Source organism: Episyrphus balteatus, chromosome 3, assembly GCF_945859705.1.
Source record: "Episyrphus balteatus chromosome 3, idEpiBalt1.1, whole genome shotgun sequence".
Classification (NCBI taxonomy): Eukaryota; Metazoa; Arthropoda; class Insecta; order Diptera; family Syrphidae; genus Episyrphus; species Episyrphus balteatus.
This window is the reverse complement of record NC_079136.1, coordinates 126,801,004-126,825,542: the sequence shown is the minus strand read 5'-3', so window position 1 is coordinate 126,825,542 and position 24,539 is coordinate 126,801,004. Positions and strand designations below refer to the sequence as shown.

The 24,539-nt window shown below is 29.7% G+C and overlaps 2 protein-coding genes across 4 annotated transcripts; one reads left to right on the top strand and one right to left on the bottom strand.

Annotated features, from left to right (window-relative positions):
• Window positions 1-1,536: 1,536 nt before the first annotated feature.
• On the bottom strand, window positions 1,537-17,521 carry LOC129916870 (uncharacterized). The gene is made up of 5 exons (XM_055997064.1): window positions 17,163-17,521; window positions 4,249-4,382; window positions 4,058-4,180; window positions 3,455-3,995; window positions 1,537-1,880 (listed from the first exon to the last, which is right to left on the bottom strand). Exons 1-5 carry the CDS (start codon window positions 17,233-17,235, stop codon window positions 1,762-1,764), a joined length of 990 nt encoding a protein of 329 aa, XP_055853039.1. The 5' UTR covers window positions 17,236-17,521; the 3' UTR covers window positions 1,537-1,761.
• A 2,536-nt stretch (window positions 17,522-20,057) lies between these two features.
• On the top strand, window positions 20,058-24,131 carry LOC129916868 (mitochondrial import inner membrane translocase subunit Tim23). 3 transcript variants are annotated; one of them, XM_055997061.1, is made up of 5 exons: window positions 20,059-20,261; window positions 20,335-20,614; window positions 20,675-20,844; window positions 23,894-23,986; window positions 24,045-24,131. In XM_055997061.1, exons 1-5 carry the CDS (start codon window positions 20,210-20,212, stop codon window positions 24,047-24,049), a joined length of 600 nt encoding a protein of 199 aa, XP_055853036.1. In that variant the 5' UTR covers window positions 20,059-20,209; the 3' UTR covers window positions 24,050-24,131. The 3 variants fall into 3 exon arrangements, with proteins under 3 accessions (XP_055853035.1, XP_055853036.1, XP_055853034.1); XM_055997060.1 differs by having other exon boundaries at window positions 20,058-20,261; window positions 20,338-20,614; window positions 23,894-24,131; XM_055997059.1 differs by having other exon boundaries at window positions 23,894-24,131.
• The last annotated feature ends 408 nt before the right edge of the window (window positions 24,132-24,539 follow it).

The window sequence follows — 24,539 nt, the reverse complement described above, 5'->3', positions numbered from 1 at the left end:
AATCACTTACCTTAAAGCAGAATTTTATTTTTTTTGTTGGGATTTTCTATCAGCTTAAATTATTTTAAATAAAGGAAACTCCCTTGGACAGTTCTTCATATTATAAGGCTCCCAAAAAAATTATATTTGTTGAATGTCCTCCATCATTCAGCTTTTCGGTAATTTTTTCAGAGATATTGCTATTTTCATTATATTCTTTTACAAAACTTCTGCAAATATTAGGATATTTTGTTGCACCATTTTTGATAAACAAGTCACTCTTTTGTATATTAAATGTTGTAGTCCTGCAATATAAACAAATGTATGTAATTTTTTTTTTTTATTTACTTCAATTTGAATGCCAAACCGTATTGATTGATTTGAAATTTGGTGTTTTAAAACCTTACTATCAACTCAACTTTTTTAAGGAAATATTCCAAGTGTAAGATCGGATTATCGAGTTATTTTGAAATCTGGTAGCAACACAAATTATTAAAAATACTAAATAACTAATGTTAAAAAAGATGGATCACAAGAGTAAAAACAGATTTATTACACAAACAATGGCGGAAAATTATATACAAACATCTTTGAGTCCTTGAAAGCTCTTTCCAAGAATAACGCTTCTAAGGAAGAAGAATACTATTCCCCATGCCTTACAATGTATCTCATAAAATATACACAAAAGACTCCTAGGTTAGATAAGGTTAGGTATAAAACGGAATATTAAAAAAAAAAAAAAAACATTTTACTAAAGTTTATAGTTTGAAAAACATGAATTTGTATTTTGTATGTTGTATTTTCGTACAAAAAGGAAACTGTCAACACAAAACAGAACATAATCAATTAATAATTATTATTGATAAAATATTTTTTTTTTTAATAATAATCAAACAGAAATTGAAAACAATTTTTGTTTTTTTTTTTTTTTAATATGCAACTACTTAATAGGAATATCAAATACCAACATCTTTTACACAATAATAAAATTATTAAACTTTAATTAAAAAAAAATCAATATGTATTACAAATATATTTTTTGTTTTATATAAAAAGAATTTATTAAAAGCAATACTCTATAATATATTTTTTTATTTTTTTTTTTGAAAATAACATCATCACTAATAATTATTGTGTGCAGCAACAAATATAATATATATAAAGTATAAATATTATTATTTAATTTTTGTTTTATTTTTAAATCGCGATATATAAATATAGGTGACATAATAATAATATAATTTTATGTTTTTACCTTTTTTTCTTTAGCTTCGGTTCGGAAGAAATTGTTTTTTTTTTTACTTTTATTGTTATTATTATTTTTACATCTACAATCTATTGCATAATTATTATTATTAATATTATATATGTATAATTTATAATTAATTTGCATACTATTTTTAAATTTAAATATAACAAAAGTAAGAACGCTACTTTTTGAGCACTTTGGTTAAGTATTCGTTAATATTTTTATTTTTTTTTTTTGTTGCTGTTTTATTAATTTATATTTATAATTTTATTGAATTTTATTTCGTTAAAAAGAAAACAAAAAACGTCTAAAAACTTGTTTATTTAATTTTATTTGAATTTTTATTAATATTTCATATTTTTAATTATCAGGGCTATGCCCTCAATGTCAATGGTAAATTTAAGTAAAAACAAAATAAATACTGAAACTAAGTTATATATATATATAATAATATTTGTAGTTTAAAAACATATAAGGAAGATGAAACAAATAATATACATACAAAGCTAATTACTATAAGAAAATTCTAATTTTTAATTGTTGTTCTTTAAGTGGCCATTTTCGGTGATGTTCGATTCAGTTCTTGATTTGTACGTGTACAGCGACTGCAATGGCACATGAAGCAACTCCACTATTTGTGTGAAATGAAGTTCTAAAATAAAAAAAAATAATAACATAATTAAAATTACTAATTTTTTCTTTGGATAAAATCAATAATAAGTATAGTAAAACTAGATTTGTGGTAGCATTAAATAGCGGTCCATTTTTCTATTTTATGTGTGAAAAGGTTAGGAGCGGAATTCATAGTTGTGATTTTTCTTCACTTAAGCATTCGCCAAATTGTCTTTATTTACAGCAACAAAAGCTGTTACTTGAGGAAAGTAAAATCTTGATGGCTCAGTTAAGATCGCAAACTAAGAAGAGATGTATGCCCTTTAACTGGAATCAAAGTATTGTATTTCATTCTTTTACTGCAGTATTTTTAATTACTCAGGTGTTGTTTCGATTTATAAGTTCGCTTTTGTTGATTTTAAGAATATGAACATTTTTATTTGAATTATGCCACAAACATCAGAATTTGGAAATACTATTAGACCGAGAACCCGCAGCAGATTTTGGGTGTTAGTCACAGCATTGATTAGTATTATGGGAAAGGTCTTTAAATTATGTGTGACTGTCGTGAAAAAAGTGCATCTCTGCTAAGTCGATCAGACTCGACGTACTGTGGCCCGTTTATGCAAAAGTGCTTGCAATATTCATTTTTCGGGTGGGTCTATAATGCAATATTTTTAAGATCACTGGATTCACAAATGTTTGGACCTCAAGTTATCGAAAAAAAAATATTCAATTTGGCTTAGTGATGTGTCTTATAAAGCAGGTCAAAGTTGATAACTTTTTTAATTTTTTTTTCTTGGCTTTGGATGTAAAAACTAGGAAAAGGCATTCCAAACGCTTTCAGTTTTTCATTTCTTAATATGCATTGTAATTATTTAGATCGAAAATTAAAAAATAAAAAAAATAGTACTTTGACATGCATTTACTCATTTTAATGATGATTTCTCTCTTAATACAAATGACAAAAACTTCGTAAAGGTATTAATTTGTTGAAGAAATGTTGTTCTTTGTAACTTCGTTTAAAAAATATTGACACCTTTTTTCGTTCCTCAGATATTTATTTTTAAAAGGTGTTCATTTTTTCTTGCCCATTATAATTTTGACTTTGAGGCCAAATTTCCTTAAAACTGTGAAACATAGTCTCTTATGAAATAAACAAAAATATTATGTTCAAAAATTTTTTTTTGAAGATTGTATATTAATATACCATTATGTTTATCACTCTAGTGGAAACTTTTTAGTAGATCCCTTCCATTCATGCAAATTACCTACACTCATATAAGAGTGGTTGAGATTTCTTTGTCACTAGGACTTGCTTCTTCGCGAATAAGCTTCTCAAAGTTGTATAGAATCGTTTGATGCTGCACTTTCAAGCTTTAAATATTCAATATTGGCTCGTATGCATAAAAAATAGTAAATACTAGCAATATGAAATTAATAAGTATAAACTAGGTGTACGAAATGTGGATAAAAAATTTCATACTTAACAATTTTTCAATTAAAAGCATTTACTATTTTGTATGCATATGACCCATTATGTATGAAATTCTAGTTTAACTTTACTTAAAAAAAAAAAAAAAAAAAAAAAAAAAATTAAAAATTCTTTCTTACCATTTTCTGGAGTAATATATCCATGTCTAATAAGAAAATCAATAACTACTGGGCAACTCGTTGTTTTAAATTCAGGAGTAAATACTTTCTCTATACACTCCTTAGCTGGAAGCAGCTCAAAAGCTTGTACCTCACCATCGGCATTATGAGGCACAAAATCAATTGGCAATTCCAAATCAAAAACATATTCGGTATTTGGAAATAGACCACGATCACTTTCAAAGAAAAACGAAACGCAACCAGCTGAAACTAAATTCTTAATGAGATCGCTTGGAATGGACGCTTCTTCGGCAGCTTCTTTAACGGCTGTCTCATGGATGCCATAGCCAACAGACAATCCACCACCAACCATATTATCCCATTTGCCAGGCCAAGTTTCTTTCGTATTGGAACGTTGTTGTAGCCAAATACATATGCCATGTGTTGGATGTCGCACATAGCCATTAATATCAACACCATATTTACGTACACCAAATAGACATGTTGCTGATCGATCCATTTTTAATAGACTTCGAAAATCTGATGATTTTACTTCGTAATACTAAAAAACATAAAAGAATTAATGATCCATTCAAAAATGGGGAATGATTATAATGTTCTTACTTCATCACGCCATCCTTCGAGAGCTGAAAAAATATCATTCGATCTTATTTCTCGTAAGATCTTGTCAAGTTTTTCAGTTCTCTCCGAATAATCACGAAATGCTGGATTCAATTCGACAATTCCCTGCAAAATAAATACAAAAAAATATTAAATATCTTATCAAGGAAATTTTCAAAATCTATATATTTTACCTGCTTGGTATATTCACAATCACGAATACAAAATACTTCAGGATATTTAAGCAAATGTTTGGCAATATCCGATTTAATTAGACCAACTTGTTGACCCTCAACTAGGAATGGACGAATTTCACCTTTTTGAAATCCTAAAATAGAAACAAAATAAAAACAAAAATTAATTAAATCATAAATATTTGGCGGGAAGAGAAATTTTAATTTTTGTTTGTGTTTATGAATGAAATATGAAATCATGGTTGATGAGTTTTGTTTTCTGAATGAACTTTGACTTCAGAGAGATAAGTAAGAAATCTGGAGCATTTAAATTTAGAAATACAAGTGTCAGGCATAATAAATCTTAATTAGATGTTTTTCTTCCGGTAGCAAAGTTTTGGGGTGACTAGAGCCTTATAGCGTTTTCGTTTGGTCGTCCGGGACTGTCCGGAATTCTCCCGAACGATTCTGAAACTGATCGTTTGGCACTCAATGACAGTTCTAATTCTGAAAAGAAGAGAAAATCGATTCCGAATTTTGAGGCAGAATCAAAACCAGAATCACGCACACATGTTCACACTTAAGACGTCAAAGTAATGAAATGTTATTCTTTGTTGTTCATTTCTTAATTTTAAGATTTTTAACTATGCACAAACTTTAAACTATATTAAAATAATGTGAAGAAAACAAAACAAAAATAGATAACTTAATGATAATAAAAAAAATAAACAAAACAAAATTTTCATCAGACGTTCGCATTTGATGTTTCACAAATACAAAGAAACCCAAACTTCAGAATTAAAAAAAAGTATCCAACTCTGATCGTTTGGCATTCCGGATCGGACAGTCCCGGACGCTTCTAAGAATTCCCAAACGAAAACGCTATTAGTCTAAAGCTGAACCAAGTCTAGTTTAGAGATGAAGAATTTAAATTAGTAAGAATTTTATGCTTTTTTTAATATATTTGAGATCTTCAACGACTTTTCCTGAATATTGTCTGTTCAGGAAAGAGAAACAATAGAAAAAGTGTTAAGCTCATGATATACAGAGTTGACTTAACCAGAAGTCAGATGTGACGTTTTTTTTTTCAAAAGAATGAAAATATGTATCATTAAAAGTGTTCATATACATACAAGGAATGCTTAAAAGATACCATTTTAACAAGCTGGTTATGGCGATCAAATCCAGCAATGAGAAGAACTAATCCTTGTCATAAATGATACGAGTTGTTCAATGATGTGTCACTCGTCAAAAAACTGGGCATTAAAATGAAGACGTAGACGAAAAACTCCAGCTTGTAAATTTTTCAACTCTAAGAAGGTATATGGAAAAAAAGGGAAACCTAATCCCCGATGGAGCTTGAGGTGCTAAATTGGAGAAGGCTTTTCAATGCAGTACTGACGAATACTGCCACCATAAGTTAAAAAATAGTTTTTGTCAAAGCGAAACGTTAATAATCGGAGATAATTCTCAAACTGCAATATAGCGATCAAGCTCTGACTGAGTTGAGCATTCCACAAGTTTTTTTTTTTTTTCAAGCGGCTTTACTATTACGAGTATATGAATAATTTTTCGTATCAAAACAAATATGACGCATTCATAAATGCAATACATAAACACTTTTCAGTCTGTTTTGCATTCAAAATTATAAACAATAAAAAAAAAAAAAAAACAAAACAAAAAAGTATAATATTGCAATTTTCAATTTCAGTATGAGAGGTTTCAGTCTTTAAGATTTATTTGCATGAAAACAAACCTCAAAGAAACAATTAAAATTATATCACATTACGGTTCTGGCCTAAGTATTTACAGATAAGATAGATCGTGAAATCATCAAATAAACTACAATATACGTTTAAGATATATCTGTCCCGGAGTAGAGAGGGGAGGGGGGGTACATTTGACACGTATCATCTCAATTCTCAATACATTCCTTATTGAGATATTGTATAGATATATTTTCTGAAAGTAATTAATTTCAATTTTTACATTTTATGCAAAAATCAAGAGATGCTAAACTTTTGCTTCTATACCCATTACAATAGTTATAATTTTATAATTTTTTGCAAATTCAGTATTAATGGATATTAGTTATGTATATTTTGTTAAAAATAATAATAGTAAATAAAGTTTATTTTCTCAATGATGATTAATATGATATATGAGTGTTAACTTATCGCCTTAAACTTGAAACCAGCTTTATTTTTTTTTTTTTTTGAATTTTATTATAATTTCTTAAACAAAAGAAATGTGGCTAAATTAATATCTGAGCGAAAATGTATGAGTAAATATTGCTATTATATATTAATTTAGTGAGAATATTAAAGTTATGCAACATTTATTTCAGTGCAATACTCTTTATTATTTATCTAACCACAATTAGAAATACAACAAACATCCACATATATTTTTAACAAGTTTTATTTGCTTTGTTGCATTTGCTATGCAAAGCTCAAGGCTTGAGAGTTCATTGCTTTAAAAGTCACAAATTTCTGATGACATGTCGACAGCTGAGAATAAAATTTAATTTAACAAAAAAAGAAAAAAAATCAATTCACCTTGGAAGACGAACCTAGGCCATTAGAAGCGAGAGATAACTAACTAACTTAACTAAATAACCTGCTTAGGGTATTCGAATTTTTCAAAAATTCGTCATCTCGAAAATTCTCACGCAAGGAGAATCGCAATATTGAATAACGTTTTATACAATTTATCAAATTTCTAAAAATGTCAACGAGACAATAGTCACTTATACGAAAATTGGAACTCCATCACTTTTTTATTTGAGAAGAATACAATTTTTTCGCATACTAAATGAAACTGGAACTAAGGCCACTATAATTCTTTTCCAAAAAGATATAAAATACTACACCTATCGAGAATTTTGTGTTACCTGCACCAATGGGCCCCAAACGCTTATTCTACTTTTTGGATTTTTATAAAATCATCAATATAAAATTTGTACAAAACATAGAAAAGAATGTCCAAAAAGAAGCATTGATTAAAACAAAACGTATGTCCTTTCACATCAATCATTTTTTTAAATACAAATTCAGATTTATAAAAAAAAAACTCAAATAATTAAGTGTTTTTATTTCTCTTCTAAAAACAAGGCAAAACTATTTTATAATAATGTCTTGCTTTTAGTTCCATAAGATCCAGCATCGAAAAGTACTCTAAGAATATTTTCTATAAGATTCAACTATTTTTAAATAATGCTAGCTGTGTTTTCGTGAGAACTATGGAAAATAAAATATTTTTTTTTTTTCACGAAATAACTCAAAATCCAATATGATTTTAAAGCTCTTTTCTTGTATTGTCTTCATGATCTAGAACTTTTCATTAAAAAAAAAAACTTTTAAACCGTAGACGCTGCTGAATCATTTTTCTTATAGCTTTGAGTTTCTGTTGAATGACAAATGCCAGACTTTGATTTTTGTGTTTTATTAAGAAATTTGGAAAAGTATATTTTTTGAAGTAAAAAAGAAACAAAATGGCGGCTCTACAGCTCTTTAAAGTTGACGCCTCGAGTTTTCGCCGTGCAATGCCCAGGTTCAGAAAATTATTTATAATCAAAAACAGCATTTTTTTCCAATTTAGTGTAAAATAAAAATTAGAGACAAAAAAAAAACGAAAAAACCCAATGTTTTATTTATAAACAAATTGTTAAAAAAATATTTTTTGTACAAATTTTATTGAACTTTTAGGTTCATGCAACGGCCAATGAATTAACGAGTAATTTACAATTTATTTCAAGTCGATAGCTTCATTAGTTTTTGAGTTACGTTGCACGGCGCGGAAAAAAAAACGCGTTTCGAGAAAAATGCGTTTAAAGTTTTTGTTTTTGTACTGTGATAGGCTCGGAGCGCATGGGTTTAGGGACTATCTAGGGACTTTTGAGGCTTCATTTAAGGCTAAGACCACTGAAAATAGTTTCTTCGGTTGATAAATGAATTAATTAGGCGACAAAAAAATAATGCAAAAATAAAAAATTTCAGAGGGATTTCCCCCCTTAACCAAGCTTAACAAAAATATAACAATAATTCATTTTTGCCAGGATTACTATAAGAGAAAAATGTCTTTTGTTTATATTCAAAAAGTGGGCACTGTTTAGTTTTTAAGATATACTAAAAATATTGATGTTGGCATGCTGATAATTCCATACTCATGTATTTCTTAACTAATTTAAGAAAAGTAAAATTGATTTGATATTCTATGTGAGACGGAAAATATTTTTTCTTTTTTCGATTTAATTTGTCGCCTTTTTCCATCCCAATGCACTAGCTTCTGCCCTGGACAGTATTGTATGGCGTTAAGCTTTCTCGTGTGTGTTCCATTGTTGTGATATCTTATCTTTTCCAGAGTATATATTTCTATTTTTTCTTTTTATGACTCATTTAGTCGATTTAGTCTCTTGGTTAAGGGGTTATAAATTCTACATCATTGATTACCCAAATACGATACGATATGATAAAACATATGTAACGGTTATAATTACAAAAAAAAAAAAAAAATACATAGGTATATCACAAAACCCATGGAATGCCATTAATTGATTTATCATTTTAACATACATTAATAACTAAAGTATATTCTCATTTTATGATTACACAGTAATATGTGTAGTATGGATATGGATATTGATTATGCACCAGGTGCGTCCTTTTTCTTCTAATATCCAACGCATCATCATCGCTTTTTAACCTTATCAACTTTACAAGTTGGAATCACCACCTCTTTTTTTTTTCTTCTTCTATAAACATAGTTCAGCAAGTTTATTCAGAAAAAAAGAAGTAGAAAAAAAAAGAAAACATTTGAACTACTTTGGTGTTGCTTTTTTAAGTGTATGCTGTGGAAGCATTTTCAATCGACTGTATGTTCTTGAGAACGCTGTTATATTAATGGATCGTCCTACTTTTGTTGTACGATGTTGTTGCTTCAAATGTGGATTGAATGAAGGTTATATTAGTGTGTGAGTCATCATTTGTGTTAATGAAACTTTGCCAAAAGCGGTTGAGTATTGCAAACTAGGATTTAAATATTAGAAGTTTCTCTCCTCTTGTGATATTGAAAAGTTTTAAGTTTATTTTAAAGTGGTGCAAAATTTGAGTGATGTTGATATCCTTGATGGTTGAAGAAAGTTATAAAGAATATGATTTGCAAGCCCTTGACTTATTGTAAGTGGTGTTTGCCAACTTGGTTTCTCTTTTTTTTGATTAAATATTACAAAGTATATTTTTTTTTGTATAGTAAGAAAGAGTAGTTGATGGTTGACTCAAACACGACAAAAAAGGCAGAAAAATGTAATATTGCATATGAACATATTATATTAAAAAAAATTGCAAGGTCTAAAAATGAAAGTTCTTATTTTAAAATTGTTTGTATTGTTTACTTTTGTAGTTTAAGATAAAAATAAAAACTCGCAGTTTCTTATTGCACAAATCAAATATTCAAAAATGTCAAAACAACATTAAACTAGAATTTGGATTTAAAAACTCCATATATGTATGTATATTAGGGTGGGTCAAAAAAATCGAAATTCTTTTTTTTGATTTGGTACTCCGAAAAATCGATTGCTAGACCCCTATACACACCAAATATGAGCTCTTTATATTAATGGGAAGGTCCTCCGCTTTCAATTTTCCATTTTTACATCAAGCTTCTACTAAAAAAAAATAATTTTTTTATTAATTGACTTTTTAGCAAATTTCTTTTCATATTCTTGTAGGAAATTGAACGCTCTACAAAAAAGGCCTTATACACTTTTTTCGTTTATCAAACCGTTGAATAGATATTTAAAGTCCAAAAATCGAGAAAATCTTTAAAAATTCGTTTTTTGTTCTTAATTTTGTAACAAATTGAAAAATTATAATGATCAAACGCGCAAGACATATTCTTGTTGGAAATTGATTGCTCCACAAAAAAAGGTCTTGTTAACTTTTTTCATTAATCTAACCATTCTAAAGATATTCGAGTTCAAAGTTAAAAAAAAATATAAAAACATTTTATATTTTTAAAAAATTTCTAATTCACTGAAACTTCATTATTTTCAAATTAGCAAGATATATTCTTGTAGGGGCTTAAACGTTCTACAAAAAATTGCTTGGCATCAAATTGATTGCTTTAACCGATTAGAAGATATTCGATATTTGACAACGAAATATTATAAATATACGGATGGAAATAGTACTGTAACTCTAGCCATAAACACTTGGTGGTAGCACCTTCAAGATGTTGTTGTTGTTCAAAGATTATAACAAAATATTTTATTTTTCTTAGCAGATATTTTCAGATATTTCCGGATCAAGGTCTCGTCACAAGATTTGATTTGCAGATATGAATTCACAATGAGCAGGCCTATACATACATATACAGTTGTGTTCAAAATAATAGTAGTGGCTGCATCAAAAAAACATTTATTATAATTACGGTGCTTCTACGGCTAAAAATTTAGTTTCTTTGATGTCAAAGTTTGTAACGGTCAATTACTGATAAATGTATCATAGTTTCAAAATGAAAAAAAAGGTTCCAAATAATTTTTCATTGACTCTTGGTTGTTCTTTCTAATTTGACCTGTTCAAAATAATAGTAGTTAAAGTTATTTCTGAAGAATTTAAAAGCGGTTTATAACATAGAATATTTATTTTTGGTTTAAAAGTAAGTACTCATATAATATGAACAATTTTTCAACAAAAAACGATTTGTTTCGGTTTTAATCTATTTATAGTTCGAAGAGCAAAACACTGCAGTTCGGATAACGGAAACTTATACGAAAGCTGCTTGAAGAAGGGAAAACCTACTTGGAAATTCAAGGTTATATAAGGATGCTCCCCTACAATGGTAGCCAATGCAATAAACTCAACGAAAAACCCGAAACGTGCGGTAGAAAAAGAAAAAAGAACGTCGTAGATGACAGGCGTATTGTCCAGATGAGCAAAGTTGAGCCTTCTGCATCGTCGTTTCAAATCCAGAAGGCTTTAAGCCTGGATTGCAGTGCAGTGAACATTCGGAGGCGACTGTTAGAGACTAATTTGTACGCTTGAAGTTCACATAAAGTACCGTTGTTAACAAAGAAATATGTTAAAATACTAAAATTTTCGACCCTCCATGTTTAACTTTTTCCGTCGTATACTTTGGAACATCGGACGTATTCTGGAGATCCAGTACCACCAAAGAGGACAAATTTGCTCGCATCAGTAAACAATATGTTACGCTATTACTTCGCTGGCCAGTTTATGTAATCTTTTACAAACTGGATACGCTTTTTAACATGTTTCACAGAACTTTTCGTGGACTTCAAGCGTACAAATTAATCTCTAACAGTCGCTTCCGAATGTTCACTGCACTGCAATCCAGGCTTAAAGCCTTCTGGATTCGAAACGACGATGCTGAAGGCTCAACTTTGCTCATCTGGACAGTACGCCTGTCATCTACGACGGTCTTTTTTCTTTTTCTACCGCGCGTTTGGGGTTTTTCGTTGAGTTTATTGCATTGGCTACCATTGCAGGGGAGCATCCTCATAAAACCTTGAATTTCCAAGTAGGTTTTCCCTTCTTCAAGCAGCTTTCGTAAAAGTTTCCGCTATCCGAACTGCAGTGTTTTGCTCTTCGAACTTTAAATAGATTAAAACCGAAACAAATCGTTTTTTGTTGAAAAATTGTTCATATTATATGAGTACTTACTTTTAAACCAAAAATAAATATTCTATGTTATAAACCGCTTTTAAATTCTTCAAAAATAACTTTAACTACTATTATTTTGAACAGGTCAAATTAGAAAGAACAACCAAAAGTCAATGAAAAATTATTTGGAACCTTCTTTTTCATTTTAAAACTATGATACATTTATTAGTAATTGACCGTTACAAACTTTGACATCAAAGAAACTAAATTTTTAACCGTAGAAGCACCGTAATTATAAAAAATGTTATTTTGATGCAGGCACTACTATTATTTTGAACACAGCTGTACAATATATAAAAAATTCAAAAGTTTCTTGCAGGCCCCGTCGCTGAAGTATTTGCAATCGAAATATCGAAATATATTTTTTTTTCTTACATTCGGAAGCAGATATTTGTAGGCGAGTATAAGATTTTGGAAGTATGTACTTTTAAAAAAATCTACACACTCTTTTTTCCGAAATGGATGCAACGATTTCAATGAAATTTTCAGGCTGCCCAATTATCTTACATAGGTATTGTTCTTTTTTCTAACAAAAAGTAAAAAGCCATCTGGTAACATGAATATATTAAAATAAATTATTGCTGTTGCGTTAGATGTTTCAAAAGGATAGAACATTTCTCATGGTCACAAGTCTATGCAACAACATTAACACAAAGGCAAGAATCTTAACTGGTAAAGAATCTGGCAAAACGAAGTTAATCATCGTAGAATCGTTTGCCTCATCAAAGGCTCATTTAGGATGTACCATGCAAAAAACACTTATTTCCTGTGAGACATGTTTTGTCAAAATAATAAAAAAAATAAACGGTTTTATGGTAGTGAACATGAAAACCAACTACAATATAAACAAAAATAAATTCTGCAATATATGTATATTTTTTTGTATCAGATTTTATCAATAGATATGACTCAAATTTCAGATAAACTAATACAAAATTAAACTCTGTCCATAGACAAACAGGACGAAGACAGCCGCATGGCCATAATACCCTCATGTCTATTGATTTTTATACCAATAATTGCTCTGGTTTTCTATTTTTATTAATACCGTTAAAATTGTTCGTTTAACAAATTCAAATCTCACAAAGCTACAAAGTGTAAGTCTGGGCTCCCAAGCATAACAACTACGCCTCTGATCTGTTTCAACTGGAATTTTGTGGCGCACGTTTCATAAATGAGATTCATTTTTTTTTTTTTTTTTTTCATAACACTCGTGTCATGTGTGGTGATGATGATGATTTTTTGTCGATAACATTAACTTCAAATACGTACTCAGATGTACGTACATATATATGAAGAAAATTTATATTTTTTATTTGTACATAGAACCTCGTATAAACAATAAACAGAAAAACAAAAAAAAAACCTTTTTAACAATACAATGAACTTAAGTATTTTCACGTGACAATAAACAATAAATACGTACCTATATCTAACTAGAAAACCTTGTCCTAACTTTATACATAATATATGTATACCACTATAATGTACCTTAGTCTAAATAAAATTTTAATTTTAAATTGATAAGAAAATAGAACTCGTCTAACTTAACTGCCACAAATTAATTTCCGCAATTTTTTTTTTATATTTCGAATAAAAATGCGATAAAAATACAAAATTAAAACAACAACAAAAAAACTCATAAGTAAATAGATTGCCAAGACCTCTTTACCAGATTTTTTCGGATTTAATATATTTTTTTTTTTGTTTTTTTTTTTTTTATTTGTTTGAAACATCATGCGCTATATATGTATTATACCTATGAACCTACCAATCAACCAAAACATTTTTTTTTAGTATCAATAAAACAAAATCTAGATAAAAGTTGTAGAATTCTTTTCGAGCTTAAAACAAAATCTTCATATTTTTTGTACATACACTCCCGGTCAATAGAATAGGTTCACCTTATAAACGGCAACGGAGAGCTTTTTTCTCTTAAAAAAAAGCTTTACGAAAACTCTTTCGAGAATACAGTTTCAAAGAATGTCTTTTTTCCTAACTATAAATCAGAAAGTGGTAGTTGAAAAACTATTGTAACGGTAAATGTATAACCTGTTCTGGAATGTTAAAAAAAAGCTTATTTTTATCGATCAATAGAATAGGTTTAAAGTGAGGGTTTTTAAGGGAAAATGAGATAGTCCAAGTGCCAAGCAAGTTGTAGACCGAAGTATAATTAAAAATTCCAATAAAAGAAGCCTGAAGAATTACAAGAAAAAGTTAGAAGAAGATAGAAACTATTTAACATTAACAATTTAGTTGTTTTCGTCTCATTTTTTCCAAAATAAGACAAGTTAGTGAAGTATTATTTATATTAACGATCTTAAATGTACTCTGAAACACTGTAAAGTTGTGTTATTTTGCTGATGACACTTTAATATAACATTACCGGTAATGTTCTAAAAGACAAGTGTTCAAAAATAAATGCAGACTAAGACAATGTTAACCTGTGGCTAAGAGCAAATAAACTGAGACTTAATGTAAATAAAACTAAGTGTATGAAGTTAAAAATTTGTGACCCCATCTCAGTATACATAAACAATTGTGCCCATGATTATGAAAGTGGACTAAGTCACTTTTTGCATTGTTTGAAGAAAAATGTACATAATAATTTTCTTATAACGATTTAATTATATTTCTTTTATGAAATCACTAGAGGAGCAATAAAGAAGTTTATTTACTGCAATTTAGCTTTCAAATAAACTTTACCCCTTAAATAATAATTATTTTTAGGCTAGATTTGGTGCCATTTTTAGGAGTGACTTAATCCACTTTCATAATTAAGGGCACAATTGACAAATTGAATGTGTTAAGACCATTAAGTACCTACTTAGGAGTTAAAATAGACACTGATCTAAACTTCAAAGATCATGCCAAGTATATTTGTTCAAAAAATTTAAAAAAAAAGTTGGTTTTCTTAAACGTATAAAATCTGTTTTAACTGTGGGCAATGGAATAATGCTTTACAATGCCCTAGTACTACCGCACTTCTTTTTTTGCTCGACAATGACAATCTTATATGGATGCCAAAATCAAAGAAAACAACGTATGTAGCTTCTACAAAATAAGTCAATCCGATCGATTCTCAAGTGCAACCGATATAGACCAATATAACAAATGTTTGAAGGCATTAAGATGGATGAATGTTGATCAGCTAATAACTTTCAATACTATGATATTTATATACAAAATAAAAAACGAAATGATGCCTTTATACTTAGAAGAAAACATTATTATGGTTTCTGAAGTACAGTCATATAATCTCAGAAACAATCAAAACATCAGACCAATCCGATGCAACAGAAGCAGTACCATGAACTTTTTGATGTATGCAGGACTCAATGTCTTCAACAGCTTGCCAAATGATTTGAAAAACGAATCAAGATTTAATGGGCCCTATTCTGATTCTCCAGGGGAATTTTTTTTCCCTCGGAATATTTTTTCCTTCGGAATTTTTGTGCGATCATCTATATCCCTCGCAATTTATTTCCAGGCAACAAAAAATCGTATGAAATGACAGCTAAATTCCCCTGGAAAATTAATGGCTAATACCATTAAATTCCGAGGGAAACTTTTTATGATCATTTTTGTTCCCATTCTTAAAACATGGGAAACATTTCCAGGTAAATTTGTATTTACAATTGCCCCCAATATTTTTAAAAATAAACTTAAAATCTTTTTACAAAATAGTTAAAACCTAATTAAAGTTAAAAAATAATTTAAATTATTATTAAATTTGTAAATTTGCAAGAACGTTAAAACACGTAACAGAAAAATTGTTAAAAATTTGTAAATTGTTATTGTTAAAAAAGTTCAACGAACTAATTGTTATTATTATTATTAACCTATTCTATTGACCGGTGAAAAAAGGTCTTTTTCATGGAGCATTGCAATAAATTGTATTAATTTATTGTTTTAAAAGACTTGAGTTAGCTTTTTTTTTTATAAATAAGTCAGAAAAAGAGATATCCTTGAATATAAATCATTAAAAAGGGATTTCCTTCGGCTTTTTAGTGCAAAGTGCAAAATTCAATTCTTTATCGTTTTATAGGGTGAACCTATTCTATTGACCGGTAGTGTATAAATATGTCCAATCACAAGATGGACTAGAGATCCTGTGTGTTGTGTTGGGAGCCGGTTAAATTTGCGACCGGTAGAGCAGAGAGCAGCGAGGCCGCGTATATAATCGTCGCCGCGCAACGATGATGTTGTTCTTGATAATGGCGATGAATGATGACGGTGGTGGGGATAGAAACAAAAATATAAACAAATTATGTGTCAAAGCACAAAGAAAAAAAAAAAACATGTTACGTCAAATAAAATATGTACATATAAATATGCAAAAATGCAAAAGAATGTTTGTTGACGAAAAAAATTACCCAAAGGCCAAGAGGAAGATAAAATTAAAAAAAAAAAAAAATAGATTTTCAAGAAGACGATAAAGTAGAAGAAGAATAAGAGCACCACAAGACTGTGATCGAAGGAGATATATTTCTGCAAAATTTTAAGCAAAAACACTCCTCCTTCTCCTGCTGCTGTTTTGTCTTCTCTACTTTTTGGTCTTGTCGGTCGGCGGTCGTCGTGTTGTAGTCACCTTCGACGTCGTCCACACACGACTCGTGTGTGTTCTTTTGTCCCCCCTGCGCCCCCAAAATCAAAAGACCAAAAAAAAAAAAAACTGTTACCTTGATTCCATTAGAGAGATGAAACATTGTACCTAGTTTGGCGAGACATTTATCTCTCAAACAAAAAACTAATGACGACGACGACCAAAATGATTTCATAATCGTCGCATCAAATCAAAAAGACTCAAATACGAGCCAATTATTATAGTTCAATGAAATTACATATTTATTTTGTGTTATTATGAAATAATATAATTCGCATTCAATTTGGTCATATTTTTGGGAAGAGAGGAATTCATTCGTTTTTTTTTTTTTATTTTCACACAGAAAAGAAAAACTTGGACAAATCGATAAGACTCTGGTTCGTCGTTGTTTGTGATACATTAGAGCAGAGGATGGAAGCTTTTTAAGAGGAGGCCAACCAAACCAAGAGTATGAGAGATGAGGAAGGAGTTGAGTTGGGAATGCGTTAGAGCAAAAAAAAGCAAACTACAAAAAAGGGCGATTGCATTCAAATAAGAAGAGAATCCCGAAACCCGGCTGTTAAATAAAATTTTTAAAATTTTTCTAATTGGAAAAAAAACGTTAACTAGAAAAAAAGAAGAAGGAATTCCTTAACAATATTACTCACCGGTTAAATAAAAGTTATTAAATTTTTGTGCAAGTCTAAATAGTCTTGACAATTTAATATCACTTGACGCCATTTGATTGTGATTTGATTAGATTTTTTTTTTTTGTAGGAGTAGTTTTTTTGATTTGCTTTTGAATTCGGCAAATTAAAAGGTTTTTTTTTTATTTCCTTTTTTGTTGTTTTTTTTTTCTCGAGAAACGGAATTTTTTGTTCTCGCTGTTTTTTTTTTCTTTGTATGTTTTATATATTATTTTGGGGAGGTAGAAAAATTGAAGAAAAAAATGTTTTTTTTTTTTTTGTTAAACACAACCAAACAACGACAACGAACCGTAACCAACGACCACTGACGATAAATTGAGAAGAAATAGGCAAAAAATATAGCGAAAAATCATGCACTAGTCGAATGAAAGAAGAATTGCTATAATAAAAAAAAATAAAAACATTTTTTTTTTCGTGTGTTTTCTTTTGATTTGACATTTGGTTATTGAGCATTGTGAATTAAAAAAATTGATTTTTTTATGTTGAGGTTAGATCACAGTGGGTTGTTTGTTATAAATTAATTTTGCAAAATAGCCTTTTTTTTAATTTCGAGTGGTCATAGAGTGGGTCTTTTTTGGGCATATTGGGCTTTTGCTTATTTATTAGAGCTTTTAGGGCCAGTTGTACAAACATGGGTCAGCTTCGGTTCAGGAATTAAACTCTCCGATTTCGGTGGATTAGCAGTGGATCAAGTTTGGTTTAAGCATGACAGCTATTCTAACATAAATTGACCTTGAACCAGTGATAAACTGCAACTTTAACACCGATTTCAGAAGATAAAAGTTTCTGAACCACGGATTAAATATTTGTACAACTGGCCCTTATAGGAGCTAATTTTAGCCCCGTTTAATTGGAGGTGGTAGTTTACTCATGAGTAGATCTAGTACTAGAATTAACACATGATCTTCTACTCAAGGAGATAGGAATGTGTAGTTGTTGTAGTAGATTTCTACTCACGAGTAAACTACCACCGCCAATGGAACAGCTCTTTTGATGAGCTTCTGAACCGTTTTATTTTCATTCGATTTTGCCCACGTCACTCACTGAAAGTGGATAAGCATCCCGAGCGTCCCCATGGGGCTTTTCCACTTCTTTCTCATTGGTAAATTAACATTTTTCCAATGATATTTACAAAAAAAAAAATTCTATTTTTCAGTACAAAAACGTGTGTTTACATCTTCACCAGACCAGAACTGACATTCGGTGAAAGTTCCCCATAGGAGATCACAATTTTGAGAATTTTTGTGACTGTCATAAGTTGTGACTGTGGGAAAGAACAGGGGCGTAAGGTTGTTCCCAACTAACATTTCAGCTTCGGTTAAGGTATTACAAAAGCTACATTTCAGCTTCTTTTAAACTTTAGTAAGGTTGTTGGGCATGGAAAAAGGAGAACGTTATACAAATTTTACTCTCTATAAGGATCTTAAACGAAGCTTTACCGAAGCTCTACCGAATTTGAGATTTGACACATAGTTTCGGAAGAGCTTGTATAGCTCTTTAACACATGTCTTATCGAAATTAAAAAAAACTACAAAAACAAAAAAGGATTCTTTTTTAACTTGTTTTAAATCATGAATTTTATCTTTTGATCTGATATTATATATAACATTTCATAAATTTTTAGTATATTTATTAATAATAATTTTAAAAGTATATATTTTTTTTACCACACCCAGGAATCGAACTTCGTATCTGCTTGGTGGTAATGCACCACTCTACCCACTCGGCCATCCTAGTATATTCATTTATGAAATCCAAAACTTAATCAGTTCAAATAGCAAAAAAATGTCCGAGCTAAATTATTCAATGTCTAAATTTTAGCTCCCATACAAATTATCGAAAATTTTTAGCCGAGATAAAATGGATCCCATACAAGTTATCGATAACTTGTATGGGAATTTTATCTCAGCTAAAATTTAGCGCGAGCAGCGTACCAGGCTTCAAAACCAAAAAGTGTCCGAGCTAGATTATTTAATATCAAAACCAAAAATCAAATACAAAACTTGGTAATTTCCGTAAGGCTTCTATAAATTCATTAAACAGGCTTATAAGAAAAACAAGCTTTCTTCGTTTAAGTTTCTTTAATAGTATTTAAACAACTTATTAGAAGTTGTTAAACAAGTCCGAACTTCTATAAACAGTTAAATCCTGAAGCAAGCTCAATACAAGCTGTATAAAAAGTAGAACCTGCGAGATTTCAATTTATAGAAGCTGTTGTGCTAGTTGGGTTGGGCATGGTAAAAGGAGAACGTTATACAAGTTGAACCCTTTATAACCTTTTATAACCATGCCCTTATAAGATCTATAAGAAGCTTAAACGAAGCTCTTCCGAAGCTATAAGATTTGACAGAAATAGCTTTGGAAGAGCTTGTATAGCTCTTTAATACAAGTCTTATCGAAATTATTACCTATAGAAAAAAAAATTTAAAAACAAAATTAAGTTTCTTTTTTAATTAGTTTTAATTTTATTTTTTATCAAAACCAAGAACAAATACCAAGAGATTTTTTGAGGTCTTGAGCTTTTAACCAAGTCATTTCGAAGATAAAACTTCTGTAAGTTCTATAAAAACAAGCTTTCTTCGGTTAAGGTTCGATTTCAGATTTTCATAAAGCTCTGTATATGCTCTATAAAAGTAATTACCTTTAAGTTTTTAGTTTACAGAAGCTATTGGTGTGTTGCGATAATCTTGGAAAGCATCAACAAAAATTACCGTGATATAGTTTTGCTGTTTAAAAAAAACATTTTTTTTTTCTATTTAAAAAATTACCTATCGTGAATGAAAGCAACAACAACTGGTACCAACCTTACGATAATTGATAAGACAAAAAAACTCCTGTCATCCGTACTGTCATCTTTTCTTTTGACATTTTTCGTGAGGAAAATAATCATCTACCCGGACGGAAAAATTCGATTTTCTTCTTTTTTTTTTATCTTGTAAAAGAAGAAAAAATTAATTTATACTTAAAAATTTCTGTATAACAAACAAATCAGAAAAACAACAAACAAAATGAGTGATGATTATTTAAATAAACCATTGTCATTAGATACAGGATCATCTTGTAAGTATTTCCTCAAAACAATTACGCAATTTCGTTTTGTGATTTCAAAAACATGTGTTCTTGTTTTAAACAGCAGCACCTTCTTCTTATGGCAATGAAACTCGCGCACGTACAACAATACCTGCCTTTTCATCACCTTACCTCAACTATGACCCAAGATTCATGCAACAATCTCAGCCAGAGTTTATTTTCCCCGAAGGAGCCAACAAACAACGAGGTCGTTTTGAATTGGCCTTCTCACAAATTGGATCGTCAGTTATGGTTGGAGCTGGTATTGGTGGTGTAGCTGGTTTCTACAACGGCATGAGAACAACATCAGCTTTGCAACAAACTGGAAAATTAAGGAGAACACAGTAAGCTTAAAGAAATACAAATTAATTCTTGAATTAGAAAGACTTGCATTTTTCCCATAGGCTTCTTAATCATGTGATGAAACAAGGATCAGCAACTGCCAATACTCTTGGAACTTTGGCTGTGATGTATTCAGCATTTGGTGTGCTGTTGCAATTTGCCAGAGGAGAGGATGACGAGCTCAATACAGTTTTGGCAGGCACAGCAACTGGTTTTCTTTATAAATCTTCAGGTAATTTTCTCTCAATTCTCCTCCAAAAAGTACAGGTAAAATAGCCATTAAAAAAAAACTTTTACACTCATGAAACTTGGCAAAAAGTTTGCTTTTTGGATAAGAACCAAGGATCAAAAAAGTCTATAAAAAGTCTACTTGCTCTTATCCTAAAAGCAGCTTAGAAGTTTCTTATAGGGTTCATATGTAAAATATAAAATTTAATTCAATTTTGTCATTGATTTTATAAGAACTGCAAAAAAGGATTAAAAATTGTTTTTAAAACAACAAAAATACCCTTTTGAATGATTTAAGTTTTCAAACTGAGTATGCAGTTTAGTTACTTATATAACAAAGAATTTTTTTTCGAAAGTTGTAGGAACCGTTTTTTTTTTAATTAGTTTTTTCTTTATAAAAAATTTCAGAAAATTTTCAAATAAAATTTGGTATGAATATCTTCATTTTCAATTTCAATTTAAGTTTATTGAGACTTTCTTTTTTTTGTTAACATTTGATTTATAAAAGTAGTAAACCTAATACTATGTTTTGTTGCTGACTTGGAATTGGTCTAGCTTATACATACAAATTTTTATAAAAAGATTTACATTATCTTGTGGACAAAGTAATAAATAACTTGACTAGTTACATATGTATTTAAGTGTTGCTCAGGGCACTTTTCAGAATGTACATATTGTGATTGGGTACTTAAAACTAGATAAAAAAATTAACAAATTAACAAGAGGCAGATATCGACTCGTGCCAAAAAGGACACAAAAGTCCCCTCATTGACACGAGTCGATAAATGCATCATACCACAAAAGGTATTACATAAGTTTTCATTATACATGGTATAAAGTTTAGTTAAATAAAGCAAAAGGTTTTGAATATTTCATAAAATTTGTACATTGTTCATTTAATAAAATAAAGCAAATAATTTAGAATTTTCATAAAGTTTATAAATTTGTACATTATTTAAAAAATTTTTTGAGATCTGGAATTGTTCAAGTGTGTTAACATTTTAATTAAAAAAAAAGCCACAAAAAGTGTTTGAATGAGTTGAGTTCCATCCATTAGCCTCTATATACATTAGGATTGCCCCTCCCATAGAAGTCAGAGAGGAATTCGTTGTCATGAAGTTGGAATAATTGGGAAGACGAGGGGTTCGCCAAGCTAATTGGAGATGCATAATACCTATCTTCAATGGCAAATTCAATATTAGCTGTATATACATTTCTAATCAGGGGGTTGTCATGATAACTAAAAGAACGAATTCTTTTCGTAACCAGGGTCGAAAAGGTATGAGAGTAAAGGTATCGTATTTGACTCGCCATATATGATAGCGTTTTTATACCATTTTCCACCCGGTCGTCTATGTTGGTTTATACAGAATCTTAAGATATGCCCCAGTGGTTAAAGTAGTCGACAGGTATGAATATCTTAAGAAAATATTATTTGACACATAAAAACAAACTTTCAATAAAACATATCAACTCGTTTTCAAAAAATTTTGTTTTCAAAAAAAGATTTTGAAATTTTTTAAACAAATCCAAAACTGAAAATTTTGAAAAATTTTAGAAATTTTTTTTATTACGGCTACTTTTGCGCTTCTATAAAAATATTTATCTGGGGTCGGCTTAATCGTTGATGAGAAAGACAGAAATCAAGAAAACGGTTCTATGGCAGGTACCGTTAATAATGGTTCAAAAAATTTTTTTTTTACGAATCCTAAACTTGCCCTATAGTAATTATATCGCAGGTAAAAAAATTGAGTGGAAGGGTGTTTTTTTTTTTTCGAAGAGACAGTGAAATCTTTAATTGGCCCCAAAAAACCAATGATTCGTGTAAAACGCCTACGAATTTAAGTATAAACGTTAAATTTGCTATCGAAACCAAAAATAAAACGAATCATTGGCTTTTTGGGATCAATTATAGATTGTACTGTCTCTTCGAAAAAAAAACACCCTTTCACCTAATTTTTTTTTATGAAAACTCTTTATTATTGCTTTCTATCCCAAAATTCAACGTTCTTGCCAAAACTCATTAAAGTGGCCCATCATTTTTGTTTTCACTAAAAAAAAACATCCTTTTAAACATGTTATTCTTATAGACTCTTTAGATTCTTGTTTTTAATCTCAATAGTAACATAATTGCTGAATTTCAATAGGCTACCACGTTTATTAGTTACTTTTTTCAATATACCCACATTTTCTCTAAATCTAAAAAAACACCCTTTCACATGGCAAAAATGTAGGTATAGACTTATTTTATTCGTAATTCCCATGAGAAAGATAACATTTAAGGGTACCTTTTTTACCATTGATTTAATCGGACTTATTGCGGATTTTCCTTATTTCTCCAAAAAATATCCTTTCACCTAATATATTTGTATAGACTGCTTAGATACTTGGTTTCTTTTAAAAATTAAACAATTATACCAATTTTCATTGATGTAACATTTTTTGGCCCTGTTTTTTTGTTACTTATTCCGAATTTCATCATTTCTTCCAAAAAAAAAAACAAGATAATTTTGTAGACTCTGTAGATTCTTAATTCTTTTAGTTTAACAAATTAAAAAAAATTTATTCTCACACATAACTCAACCCATAAAAAAAACACCCTTTCACCAAAAATGTTTTTAAGAACCTTATGAATCCATTGTTCCTGCTTTATCTAAAACCATCATCCCGAATTTCATCATCAGTGTATCATGGGTTTCGAAAATATTTTACCTGTTGAAGTAAAAAATCAAGCACCCTTGTTTTTAATCGGTAAAAAAAGAAAGTGTTAACTTTATTTTTATGTCATTAGATTCAGCATCAAAAAATACCTTAAAATCATGTGTAAATGATGATATTCCACAGCAAAATTTTGTCACTATATTTTGTACGCGAAAAAATAATCACCCTTCCACCCAATTTTTTTTTTCATCCTTGGTTCTTATCCGAAAAGCAAACTTTTTGATAAGTTTCATGAGTGTAACAGTTTTTTTTTTGTTGATTTTATGTACTATTTTACCTGTAGTAATAAGGGATATCTAATTAAACAAAAATGTTTTTTTCTTTATTTTCAGCTGGTCTAAGAAAATGTGCTGTTGGCGGTGGAGTTGGTCTTGGTATCTCAGCCCTGTACGTTCTATTTCAAATGTCACGGAATGGCTCGAGTAGTATGCCAATTAAATCGTTTTTGTAAACAAAATTTGCAATAATGATGTGAAATTTCAGTATAGGAAGATGTGGGCGTAGTGATGCTCTTGCTCTTGAGAGTTTTAGTTGATAAAATATTAGCTTCGGACAACAAATATAAGTTAATGAAGAAAAAAAAAAAACAAAACACAACTACTTTTCATTTTTTTCGGAGGACATTTAGAAGGACGTAAAAGAAAAAAAACTACCACGTATAGACTTCTGGAAACTGGGAAGGAGGAGGAGAACAAATATTTCCAAATTTGTAAGAATGGAATGGACCTATAATTTAGTGCGGAAGAGGAATGTACTTTTACATGACAATGATACTATTGGAGGCTTTGTAAATTCTTCGCAAAAGGCAATACCACTAAAGAAATGTTAACCCCTTGCTTAAAAAATACGCCTTTTTGAAAATTTCCTCCGAATACATAAAAGAAAGTCCTCTTTAAGCTCTATTCATAACTGAAAACCAAAAGAGTCTCGCAGGTCTGGTTGCTGAATTATTTTTGCAATCGAAATATTTTATTTTTC